We start from the raw sequence: 13,571 nt of genomic DNA, 5'->3' as shown, positions 1-13,571 counted from the left end.
GGAGATGACTGGATATAGGAGAGTCAGGGGAGACACACCACAGTAGTCAAGAAATTCTCACACTTTTTAGAAGAAAAAGAAGGTCTCATTCTAACTTACAAGGGGGAAACACAAAACCCAAAGTCGCATTTCAAATCCATGAAATCAAGGACAGAATTTAAGGATCCTGATAATTAAGTATGTTACCCCATAAATGAGAAAATAAAATTTCTTTGGTTCACCAGGCCAATGGTTTTGCAGTGACAGAACCACAGTGGGGACAGGGTGTTAATTAATTGAATTAATTGAATGCCACTATCACATGTTCTTTGCAAACAAAGAGAACAGAACAAAACAAAATACACCGTCTAGACATACATTAAACCAGGGGCTATTAGTGGGTGCTGTATAAGTGTGACACGCAGAAGACCAACAACTTTTATAGGGTTTCCCGCTTTTTGATTTATTTAAATAAATGCAGTAACACCAGTAAGGAAGAACAGCTCTTTAGACCCACTGCTTCTTTTCCAGATCATGAAATCTAAAATCTGCCTTGCTTTTCTGTGTTTTCTTCCTACAGGTTCTGGATTTATAACAGAGTATCCACAGTTGAATCTCAATAGGACTGAATAAATCAAAAACAGATTTGTAATTAGCTTGGTCATATAGATAAGCTCCTTTTACTTTTTGCTTTCCTTCATGCTAAGTTTTGTCTCTTTGCTGTCATCTCTTATAAAAACATGTTCTAGGGAGTGCCCTGGTGGTCCAGTGGTTAGGATTCAGCACTTTCACTGCCGTGGCCCAAGTCAGGGAACTGAGATCCCACAAGCTGCATGGCACAGTGCAGCCAAAAAACAAACAAACCAACAAAGACCAACCAAAAAACCAAAACATGTTCTAAACATATTAGAGTCAGTCTGGGCTGCAGAACTGCCTTATAGGAAATTAAGCCCCTTCGTAAGTTTCATAAATAGGACATAGCCAATACCTAAACTTTTAAATGTGTCGCTTTTATTTTATTTATCTATCTATCTGGACGCGGGTGATGGGTGATGCTATATCGGACATCTAAGGGGAGATGACTGGATATAGGAGAGTCAGGGGAGACACACCACAGTAGTCAAGAAATTCTCACACTTTTTAGAAGAAAAAGAAGGTCTCATTCTAACTTACAAGGGGGAAACACAAAACCCAAAGTCGCATTTCAAATCCATGAAATCAAGGACAGAATTTAAGGATCCTGATAATTAAGTATGTTACCCCATAAATGAGAAAATAAAATTTCTTTGGTTCACCAGGCCAATGGTTTTGCAGTGACAGAACCACAGTGGGGACAGGGTGTTAATTAATTGAATTAATTGAATGCCACTATCACATGTTCTTTGCAAACAAAGAGAACAGAACAAAACAAAATACACCGTCTAGACATACATTAAACCAGGGGCTATTAGTGGGTGCTGTGTAAGTGTGACACGCAGAAGACCAACAACTTTTATAGGGTTTCCCGCTTTTTGATTTATTTAAATAAATGCAGTAACACCAGTAAGGAAGAACAGCTCTTTAGACCCACTGCTTCTTTTCCAGATCATGAAATCTAAAATCTGCCTTGCTTTTCTGTGTTTTCTTCCTACAGGTTCTGGATTTATAACAGAGTATCCACAGTTGAATCTCAATAGGACTGAATAAATCAAAAACAGATTTGTAATTAGCTTGGTCATATAGATAAGCTCCTTTTACTTTTTGCTTTCCTTCATGCTAAGTTTTGTCTCTTTGCTGTCATCTCTTATAAAAACATGTTCTAGGGAGTGCCCTGGTGGTCCAGTGGTTAGGATTCAGCACTTTCACTGCCGTGGCCCAAGTCAGGGAACTGAGATCCCACAAGCTGCATGGCACAGTGCAGCCAAAAAACAAACAAACCAACAAAGACCAACCAAAAAACCAAAACATGTTCTAAACATATTAGAGTCAGTCTGGGCTGCAGAACTGCCTTATAGGAAATTAAGCCCCTTCGTAAGTTTCATAAATAGGACATAGCCAATACCTAAACTTTTAAATGTGTCGCTTTTATTTTATTTATCTATCTATCTATCTATCTATCTATTTATTTATTTATGGCTGCGTTGGGTCTTCGTTGCTGCACTCAGGCTTTCTCTGGTTGCGGCGAGCAGGGGCTACTCTTCCTTGCCGTGCACGGGCTTCTCATTGCAGTGGCTTCTCTTGTTGTGGAGCACAGGCTCTAGGCGCACGGGCCTCAGTAGTTGTGGCACACGGGCTTAGTTGCTCCATGGCACGTGGGGTCTTCCCGGACCAGGGCTCGAACTCGTGTCCCCTGCATTGGCAGGCGGATTCTTAACAACTGTGTAAATGTGTGGCTTTTAGTATCCATTTTTAAACATTTCCAAAACCTTGGGGGAAAATTTCATATTGTCAATTCTCAGTAATGTGGGGTCTTGCAAGCATTATCTGAGATTTATAAAAATTTTAGTGAGTCACTGAAGGTATAATCATTTCCTCCAGAACTCTTCAGATAACCATTGCCAAAAAGTGATTCTGCTCCTGGCCAACATTTCGTAACAAGCGTTCCTTCCACCTGCCAGGAGAAATGTAGTTGGAGGTTCCAGTAAATGTTGGCTGGAACCTCTGCATTTCCCTCCTGGAGCTATAAATCTCCATAAATCCCTCATATGTGGTTAGTGGTGACCACTGCAGATAACCCTACACAGACTCAAAGGTTGGAGCTGAACCTCTCTAAAATTCTTTAATAACTTGATTCAGAGTGCGAAAATTGCTAGTAAGGGCATATTTATAATAGTTCTTTCAGAGGAATCTATCTGATAGCAACTCTGAATTACCCACATCTCAGATAAGCCAATTCACACCCAAGTTGATCCTTTCAGCAACTTGGGAATCTCAACTTTTCTTCTTTTAAAGACCATCAATCTCACAAATGGCCAAAGTTTAACCAAGAACCATGAGTCTGGTCTGCTTTGACCTCATATTCTCATTTCTGGGAATTTAGCTTGGAGAAATAATCCCCACCCCACCACACACAAAGAAAACAGCTACAAAAGTAAAGAATTCACGGCAGTATTATTTATATAACTAACTAACTAAATAACTAAATAAATAATCAGAAACCACTAACAGCCTATGATCAAACAGTAATTAGTTAAGTGAATTATGTGTTAGAATAATACATAGCCACTAAAATTCTAATTATGAAAACTATATGTTTTCATGTAGAAACATATAAAGTGTTTATGATATTGAATGGGGAATAAAGAAAAACAAATTCTACCTATACTAGGACTAATACTCTTAAATATTATATGTATATTATATCCATATATAGAGGATATCAATACTTCTCTATATAAATAACTATCTATATATCTATAAATGACATCCAGAAGGAAACCTGGAAAAATGATGATTTTGATTGATAAGGACTGTGTTTTTGTTCTTTAATTCAGAGTTTTAGTAACATTCTTTAAAAACTTTGGTAACTAATCAATGAATCACAGAAACTCCCCTTAAAAAGGGAAAGTAAATAAAAGAAACAGACGTTCTTATTGTATGTGGTCAGCTTAAAGAGATGAGGAATCTTGTACTTCCTGTAAGTTTGTAAAAATCTAGGAAAATCAGGCAAGTATAAAATGTCTAGACTTTACACATTAAAACTAATCATGTTGCCTTAGAAAGAACTGTTGATTTTCCCGTTATTTCTATCCATTATCATTGAACACCAGTAAATCCCAGACATTGTCACACAATCAGATGCATTGATAATTTATGTTTGAGAATAAAAGGCTGAAGGCAAAGCAAAGGAACGGTCACTGTGTGCTTCAACTTATATTCACCCCAAGGACTGGCCACTGAGTCCATTACCTCTAAAGAGAAGGTGATCATCTTGCCAAAAATACAGTTGCCTTAAGTGGAGCCCATGAGGTGAAGAAATTAAGAGCCCCCCTACTCTTAGGCTTCCAGGAGTGTTGGTGTTTCCTAATGAGAACTGCTGCTGGCTTGAACACCAGGCTTTGGAAAGAACCTCAACGGCTGTGCTCTTGCAAATGGCAAGTCAAAGCTCTCTTTTAAAGAATTTCCTTTTACAAAATCAACAAATTCTCATCAAAACGCGCAAACGGATTTCTGTGTGTCAGGACCAACGCTGGTTATTCATAATATTATGTGAGTGAGCTGCACTGTAATAGGAGAACATAGCATATGTGGAAACTGCTGCATAAAAATCATATTTTCTCAAGTCTACAAATAACAAATGCTGGAGAGGATGTGGAGAAAAGGGAACCCTCCTACCCTGCTGGTGGGAATGTAAGTTGGTGCAGCCATTATGGAAAACAGTATGGAAGTTCCTCAGAAAACTGAAAATAGAACTACCATATGATCCAGCAATTCCACTCCTGGGCATACACCAGGACAAAAGTGTAATTCAAAAAGATACACACACCCCTATGTTCACAGCAACACTATTCACAATAGCCAAAACATGGAAACAACCCAAATGTCCATCAACAGATGAATGGATTAAGAAGATGTGGTACATATACACAATGGAATACTACTCAGCCATAAAAAAGAACGGAATAATGCCATTTGCAGCAGCATGGATAGACCTAGAGATTATCGTACTAAGTGAAGTAAGTCAGAAAGAGAAAGACAAATACCATAGGATATCACTTATATGTAGAATCTAAAATATGGCACAAATGAACCTATCTACAAAACAGAAACAGACTCACAGACATAGAGAACGAAGCCAGGGGCAAGGGGGTGGGGGTGGTGTGGTGGGGAGGGAGAGGGATGGACTGGGAGTTTGGGGTTTAGTAGATGCAAACTATTACATTTAGAATGGATAAACAACAAGGTCCTACTGTATAGCACAGGGAACTATATCCAATCTCCTGGGATAAACCATAATGGAAAAGAATTTTTTTTTTTATGTTGACAAAGTCTTTTCACACTTTTTTTTTTTTTTTTTTTTTGGCCGCACCACGCGGCATGTGGGATCTTAGTTCCCTGACCAGGGGTCAAACCTGTGCCCCCTGCTGCGGAAGTGCAGAGTCTTAACCACTGGACCACCAGGGAAGTCCCAAAAGAAATGTATATATATATGTGTGTGTAACTGAGTCACTTTGTTGTACAGCAGAGACTGGCATAACATTGTAAATCAACTATACTTCAATAGAAAAAGAAAATAAATTTAAAAAAATCATCCTTTCTCCCAAAAACATGAACAGCAAGTACTATCCTGTTTTACTTTTAAGACTTCAAGAGTTTTTAAAATTAATTTTTATTGGAGTGTAGTTGATTTACAATGTTGCGTTAGCTTCTGCTGTACAGCAAAGTGAATCAGTTATACCTTTAAGACTTTAAGCTTTTGTTTAAGATCAAACAGCTGGCTCATGAGCACGATATGGCCTCAGAGGCAAGGAGAATATCCATCTCTCCCACTATGTTACTGTCTTCTACTTCCTTTCAAATCCATTCAAAAAAGGAAGGAAACCTCATCTTTTGCATAGTGAGCTATTTCTCACCGGGCACTCTTGTTAGAGATTCATCTATTCAAACATCGCAAAATCTATATGAAAAATAATTTTCTACTAGTATTCTGAACTGAACTTGGAAATCCTCTCTATATGCAGTAACAAGATCCAGCAGTAATCCTGTAAATTCTAAATCGTCCCTTTGGGCAGGGAGGATTTCGCCACTGTATCAAATGGCCCAAAATGTATTAGGCTGATGGTTAAGAATGGTACTTTAAGCAAGACACTATTTCTAGTCAGCCATGAGAAACAGTAACTCGACCTAAAATTGTAAAAGCGGCTTGTTTTCAATGCCATCAGCCAATTCAACATTTTTAAGACTGGTCCTGTTATGGACAATATTGTTATGACATATGGTCACAAGGAGACCTGTGTATGCTCCTGTTTTCTGTAATAAACCCTGATCAAACCCTTTCTGGAGTAGAAAGGAGATTCTGTATTGAGAAACAGAATGACCTGATGGAAGGTACCAGATATGCAGTGCCTATATATCAATACACGGAATGTGGTGCTAGGCGGTTTGTACCTGTCTTCTTGCGATCCTCCCCTGAACTCGGGAAGGTGGTTTATTATAATCAGCCTCAGTTACAGATGCAGAACTGGCTGCTCAGAGAGTTATATAACCTGCCTAAGGTTTCCTAGCTGGTGGGGCTGCCGGAGTCCTGAGTGGGTTTGTTGACTGCAGAGCCTGGGTCCTTTCCTCTCCTCCCTGACTGCCGGGGGCTGCGGCTCTCTGGACATACTGCTGATTGAGGCTCTCCTCTCCTCTACAGAAGAGCTGAAGTTCACTGTCAGCCCTTCATGGTCCCGCACCGAAGCAGCAACTGGACTGGACCCCAGAAGAGCTGGATTTGGGCTCTCGCTCTGTTGTGGCCCTTCTGCTGATAATTACCGTCACCAGAAAGTGGAAACCGTCACAGTCTACTGTGGTTTTGACAGTCATCCTTATGAAAATTAGATCACTTACTAAGAAAAGTCAGGGTTGCCAAAAGTGAAAGGTTGCAAGGAGAAATACTGCATGGTATGAGATGATCTCAAGGAGCCCTTTCTACAGCTGACTGCTGATGGAGACCTTCACACCAGTCAGCCCAGCATCCTTGGGTGTAAGTTCAAGAAAATAACTCAGTGGGAACCAGAGCATGTGCGTGAACGCGCGCTGCCCTGAGACGTGGGCTGCCTGGTAGCGAAATGTAAAATAATAAGCACAATGTATAAGATAACAGCCCTCCCCCTCCCCCAGGGATGCTGTGAGGATAGAAGTCAGTTATTATAACCTGTAAAAATGAACACTTGAGGCCAAACAGTTAAATATCCAATATTATGAGAGTAATTTTAGAAATCAGAGAACATCAACACAATGCCACATCATGCGGTCATTCAAAATAATGGTAGCTGTTACCCACATAATAAGCAAAGCAGAAATGTTCATGAAGCATGATATTAAAACACCACAAATGTACATGTACTTACTGATATTCTTTCTAGAATTTTAAAAGGTCTCACAATTTCCTAAATTTTCATCTCAATAGCATTACAAAAGGCTTTAAGACAGCATACTGTTTACAGCTCCTCTCAACAGAACATCTGACTCAGAGAAGTGTACATGTAATTCTCCTTAAAAGAAAAGGAACACTATGCATTGCAAGGTATTATTTAACGTGTGTCTGCACCACCTATAATTTAATAATTAAATTACTATAATTTTTTATTAAAAAAGGAAAAGAATTCAAAGTACAGACATGACAGACTGTAAAAAAGACATGATTACCAGTGAGTAAATAAAACAAAAGGACACAATCATAACACAGCGAAGAAATACAAGGATCTGCAACTCGTAAAACAAAGTGTAACTGAGAACTAAGCTATGTCGAAGAAGGCTGCTTCTACTTCTCAATTCTTTCTTTCACTCCAAGAGTATTGATCGAGAGCCTGCTTTGTGCCACACTGGGCACTGTTCCAGGGACTGAGAATACAACAGTGGACAAGAAAATTCTTGCCCTAGTGGAGCTTACAGCGTGGGGTGAAAGAAAAACAAACAAGTAAATACATAAAATGTTAGATGCTGGTTAAGTACTAAACAAAAATAAAGCAGGGGGAGGTGGTAGAAATGGGGTGGAGAAGGTGGGGGGACTTTGTAATTTTAAATAAGGTAAACAAGATAGACCTCAATGAGATGATATTCCTGAGAAAGAAGTCAGGAAGTGAGTTCTGCAGATACCTGGGGGAAAAGCTTACCAAGGTGAGAAAAGCCAGTGCAAAGGCCCTGGGGCAGGATCGCACAGGGCATGGATCGCACAGGGTAAGAAGGCCACGTGGTTGGAGGGGGAGAATTCAAAAAAGTAGGAGGAAGCCAAGTTATGTGGGCTTCACGTTTCATGATTCACTCCAGAAATACAATTAATGATTCCTACTAAGGTAAATGCACAGTTTCTGTTTAGGGTGTTGGCTAAAATGCTAAACTATATGAGTGAAGGAAGGTCAGCAAGAGACACAAGCCACTGACCAAAGTAACAAATAAGAAGAAGGTATAAACTTTGCAAGGTCAAGGGAAAGTCAGGAACCAGGGAAGTAGTCCAGCATCGTGTTCAGATTTACTGTGTTTCCTTTATGATTATGTTAGGTATTTTGCTTAATTCCAAACCTTAATATTCTGTTTCACTTCTTCCTTTCCATCATATAAAAGAAAAGGTCTCCTTTTCTTATAAAAGACCAGTCTCCGTGGTCTATAGAGACTGTCACCTAATTGGAGCTCTGGTGCAGGGTTTCTCAGCCCCTATGGACATTTTGGACCAGGTAATTCTTTGTCATGGAGGCTGTTCTGTGTATTATAGGATGTTTAGCAGCACCTTTGGGTTCTACCCACTAGATGCCAGTGGCAACCCCCCAGCTATAATGCCCCTAACAACCAAAAATGTCTCCAGACATTGACAAATGTTTGCTGGGGTGGGGAGCAAAACTGTGCCTGCTTGCTAATCACTGCTTTAATGTGAATAGATAAAAACATCAGCTCAGTGTATTAACTCTTTTTTTAATCCAATGGGTTGATCCTAAGGCATATATCTCTTCCTAACTTCTAAACACACCCAAAGCTATTTGCTACATATTTACAGTTCAGAAAGAACTAAACTCCTCAGATGTTCCAAACACCTTCCTGTCTCAGGGCCTTTGCACGGCTGCTCCCTCTATTGAATGTTTGTCCCATGCAACTCCTACTTGTCCCTCAAGTCCTGTTAAAGCCTTAACTGTCAAGCCCCCCAGGAAGCTTTCCCATGATCCAGAGCATAAGCATGTTAGGTGTTCCCATTCATTATATGTTCTCACATATGTACTCGTACTTTGTCAAAACTATCACAACTGCAATTAATTTTTTTTTTTTTTTTTTTTTTTTGGCGGTACGCGGGCCTCTCACTGTTGTGGCCTCTCCTGCTGCGGAGCACAGGCTCTGGACGCGCAGGCCCAGCGGCCATGGCCCATGGGCCCAGCCACTCCGCGGCACGTGGGATCCTCCCGGACCGGGGCATGAACCCGCGTCCCCCGCATCAGCAGGCGGACTCCCAACCACTGCGCCGCCAGGGAAGCCCCAAATAATTATTTTGGTCATTATTATTTAATATCTCCACCATTTCAGCAAGAACCCTATCAATCTTTTTGTCTCATGTATCTCCAGAGCATTAAAAGAATTACTGTGGACTCAAATTTATATAGAAAAGCATATCACTGGCCAACTTTGGTACTTTATTATTAACAAATTATTATGCACCTCACAGGTGATCAACGTACAATGATACAGACGACCATGGCTTAATGATAAATCTCTTAGGGCAAAATCTTGACTATGAATATATTTTACTTGAGGGTACATTTTTCCCTTTTGTTAACAACAAAAGCTATGAAAAGACTGTAATGATGACAAGAGGAACAAAAAGGCCCTCTTCATTAGATGATAATGAATGAGCCACGGAACGGAGTGGCTGTAACTGAGGTCATCTTTCTGGCTCTTTTGAACTCCTTATAACATTTATTTTAATACAGCTTATTCCACACAGCATACATCATATTGTATTGCTTACTCTTGTATATCCGATAGCCGCAAATATATTTAAATTCCTCAAAGGGGTTAGTATTCTGGGATCCACAAATGAGTTTCAGAATGTCCGAGGGACACTTGAAATCGGATGTAAAGACCTAGAAACACTTTCTACAAACAGGGTCAGGAATGTTTATATGTGTCTCAAAGGTGGTAATTTAAGACCCACCATCTAATATGATTCCATTTATTGATAATTTTAAAACTTGTAGGGATATTCACATCATCTTTGGCCCATCTCGTAGGAAGAAAAAACAAATTTTAGTTACCGATTTCCTCTCCTGCTTCAATTCCTGGACGTAGCGTGCTAACTCCACGGTGATCTGGGAGGTCATATTCTCGGAGATGACTTCATGCTGTCCAGCATAATCGTTCATCTCATTCAGGGTGGAAAGGAAGGCTTTACATGCTGTATACCTACAGAACAGAACGCACACCACTCCTTTTCAAACAAGGCACATCCTCTCTCATGTTGCTTCCCACCAGCGAAATAGTAATTAAAATCAGGTTAATTTGCATCCAGCTCCCATAGGGTCTTGACAATTCATTACACATAAGAGGGTTCTCATCAAAATGGCGCAGAATAAATGACAACTGAAACATTTTTCATTTTGTAAAGCCAAATTGCCCTACATAAGGCAATATTTGGCTTTGTTAATAATAGCCCACATATAACCCAAAATACATATACACTATAGGTACTAATATCATGGATATTTAGATCTAAATTACAGATAATACTTTTGGACTTTTCATGTTAAGATGTCTTAATTGCTGTCTGAAACAGACATATTTGTTGGATGAATGAGACGCCTGATATTTACAAAACCACATCAAGATGTAGAGTGCATATGGTCCACATTTCCTGTATTTGCTTAGATTACATTCTAAGCTTTTCCTAATTACCTTAATTGAAACAATCTGGAGTAGGTCTAGTGACTCAGTATAAGTTATTTGAGTAGGTTTTTATTGTCTTTCCCCCAATTTAAAAACTGGCACAGATATGAATGAGGAAGGCAACTTGATTTTGTAGATATATCTACAAAATATATGTAGATTTCCTTTATAATCATCACCAATGCCATATAGATATTACCACATAACAATCAATGATAAACACACCTGTATTCTTCTTCTTCCTTCGAGTTCTTTTTAGGTTGGTATTTCTTCGAAAGATTCCTAAAACAAAAAGGCAGACATGTCACCTTATACAGAAAGATAATTAATTGAGAAATCAGGAACGAAAGAAGTCAGTGCTTTTGTTTACAAGTTAAAAAAAGAAGTCACAAAATGTCCACAGCTGAAATCCACTTGTTTCCTTCCATCTTTCAGCGTGAAAGACTTGCATAGCTTTGACTCTTTTACCTAAAGGTAGAGCAAATAAGAACAGAAATGGTCGCTAACTGGTCGTTTACCTGAATGTCAAGACCTGACATTATTTAACTGGAGAGGGCAGACCATGTGTTTCTATGCAACCATTATTGCTCTAAATCCAAGGCAAGCATATGGACTGAGTCCAAATGTTTAAATGAAAAATCAAAGTGTCAAGGGCAGGTTTTCAAGGCTGTGTGCTGCTCTTCCAAAACCTAATGAAAACTACTTGTGAATAAGTCTTCTTGAAGGAAGGAGAGACAATATTTGGGGGGATGTTTATGCTAAGACATTTAGCAAGGAGAACTTTTAACCTGCCTAGCAGGCTTGCACTGAACACACTCAGATTAGTCAAAATTGCACTAATCTCTCTTCCTAATCCCATCTCCAGGTCAAGAATCCAGATACTCCCCTCTACATTCTGCATGCTTCAAGTTACACAAAAACTAAGAGGTAACCTTGAAAAAAGAAAATCCATTAACATTTGTTCCACTGATTGATTTCTTTTGGGTCCTGATTTTGGCTTCTGTAGTTAGAAGAACAGCCATAAAGGGACTTCCCTGGTGGTCCAGTGGTTAAGAATCCATCTTGCAATGCAGGGGACACCAGTTCGAACCCTGGTCAGGGAACTAAGTTCCCACATGCCGCAGGGCAACTAAGCCCATGCGCCACAACTAGAGAGAAGCCTGTGCGATGCAACAAAAGATCCCACGTGCCGCAACTAAGACCTGATGCAGCCAATAAATAAATAAATAAATATTGAAAAAAAGGGAAGAAGAACAGCCATAGATAAAGAAGATGTGGTACATATATACAATGGAATACTACTCAGCCATTAAAAAGAATGAAATAATGCCATTTGCAGCAACATGGATGGATCCAGAGTAAGGATGGACCTTACTAAGTGAAGTAAGTCAGAAAGAGAAAGACAAATACCATATGATATCACTTATATGTGGAAACTAAAATATGGCACAAATAAACCTATCTACGAAACAGAAACAGACTCACAGACATAGAGAACAGACTTGTGGTTGCCAAGGGGGAGAGGGCTGGAGGAGGGATGGACTGAGAGTTTGGGGTTAGTAGATGCAAACTATTACATATAGAATGGATGGACAACAAGGTCCTACTATATAGCACAGGGAACTATATTCAATGTCCTGGGATAAACCATAATCGAAAAGAATATGAAAAAGAATATGTGTGTGTGTGTGTATCGCTGAGTCACTTTGCTGTACAGCAGAAATTAACATCAACTATACTTCAATTTAAAAAAAGAAGAACAACAACAGCCCTAGAAGCGGACTAGTGGTCCACAGTGGGACTCTTCATATGACAGCATCTCAGTATTCACTTCCCTGTTTATTCCATGTTGCTATTCCCCTTTCATAGTAGCTACTTTCATTATTTCACATTCTATTTCTTTCATTTCTCCTGAACCTACAGATGTGCCTAGAAAAGTGTGCAATAATAAATTTACAATTTTGATCATGGTACGTTTTACAGACAAAGTGAAATGTGAGTTCACCTCTAATAGGTGTTACTAGGTGACATGAGAGGCAGAGGACTTTAGTAAAAAGGACGGGGGCTTCCCCGGTGGCGCAGTGGTTGAGAGTCCGCCTGCCGATGCAGGGGACACAGGTTCGTGCCCCGGTCCGGGAAGATCCAACATGCCGCGGAGCGGCTGGGCCCGTGAGCCACGGCCGCTGAGCCTGCACGTCCGGAGCCTGCGCTCCGCAACGGGAGAGGCCACAGCAGTGAGAGCCCCGCGTACCGCAAAAAAAAAAAAAAAAAAAAAGTAAAAAGGACGTTGCTTTGGGAATCCAAAGGCCCTGTGACTAGATGGTGTAACCTCAGACAAAGCAATGGACAAGCCTGTGCTTCCAGTTCCTCATCTGTAAACCCGAGGCAGGTGGGTGAAATGACCTCTATTGTCCCTTAAAGTTTGGAAATTCCCAGGGAATATATATCACCCAATTGAATAGTGATTGTTGCAATTACTTTAAAAAGAAGGCATGGGTATATAACAATTTAAAAATTATAATTAGACGAACTGATGAAAGAAAAATGTACTGACTTGGAGGTTGCTATCCCGTGAGCTATGCTTAAACTACATTGTGTTTTCTCTACTGATACTCTGGATACACAGCAAAGATTATCTAATAGATCTAGATTTGAAAGAATGTGAAAAAGCAGTATTTCCTTAAAGCATGTGCCTTAGAGAAAAATTAATGCAAAAGAGAGAAATTTTTGTTTTTAATTTAATTTAATTTTTTAAACATCTTTATTGGAGTATAATTGCTTTACAATGGTGTGTTTCTGCTTTATAACAAAGTGTTATCAGCTATACATAGATGATTCACTTTGTTAAAAGAGATAAATCTTATATATTGAAAGCATGGTAGAATTCTTTGAGTTGCCTACCACATTTAGTCCTGAAAAAGGTAGATTTAATAAAAACAATAGCTCCGACTTACATGTACCAGGAATAAAAGGGGAGCCATGGAAAGCAATGACTAATCAATAGGTTATTTTCCAAATATATTTAAAGCAGCATATATGGGACCTGC

At 39.5% G+C, this 13,571-nt stretch overlaps 1 protein-coding gene across 12 annotated transcripts in view; it reads right to left on the bottom strand.

Moving 5' to 3' along the window:
* Window positions 1-13,571, bottom strand: part of FNBP1 (formin binding protein 1) — a 152,205-nt gene that overhangs the window by 69,549 nt on the left and 69,085 nt on the right. For all 12 annotated transcript variants that reach the window (XM_028497589.2, XM_028497587.2, XM_007103744.4 and 9 more), the window contains exons 3-4: window positions 10,750-10,806; window positions 9,897-10,044 (exon numbers count right to left, since the gene is read on the bottom strand). In XM_028497589.2, coding sequence (XP_028353390.1) covers window positions 9,897-10,044; window positions 10,750-10,806 — 205 coding nt within the window. The remainder of the gene's footprint in view (window positions 1-9,896; window positions 10,045-10,749; window positions 10,807-13,571) is intronic.

This window comes from Physeter macrocephalus, chromosome 13 (genome assembly GCF_002837175.3).
Source record: "Physeter macrocephalus isolate SW-GA chromosome 13, ASM283717v5, whole genome shotgun sequence".
Classification (NCBI taxonomy): domain Eukaryota; kingdom Metazoa; phylum Chordata; class Mammalia; order Artiodactyla; family Physeteridae; genus Physeter; species Physeter macrocephalus.
This window is presented reverse-complemented; position numbering and strand designations above follow the sequence as displayed.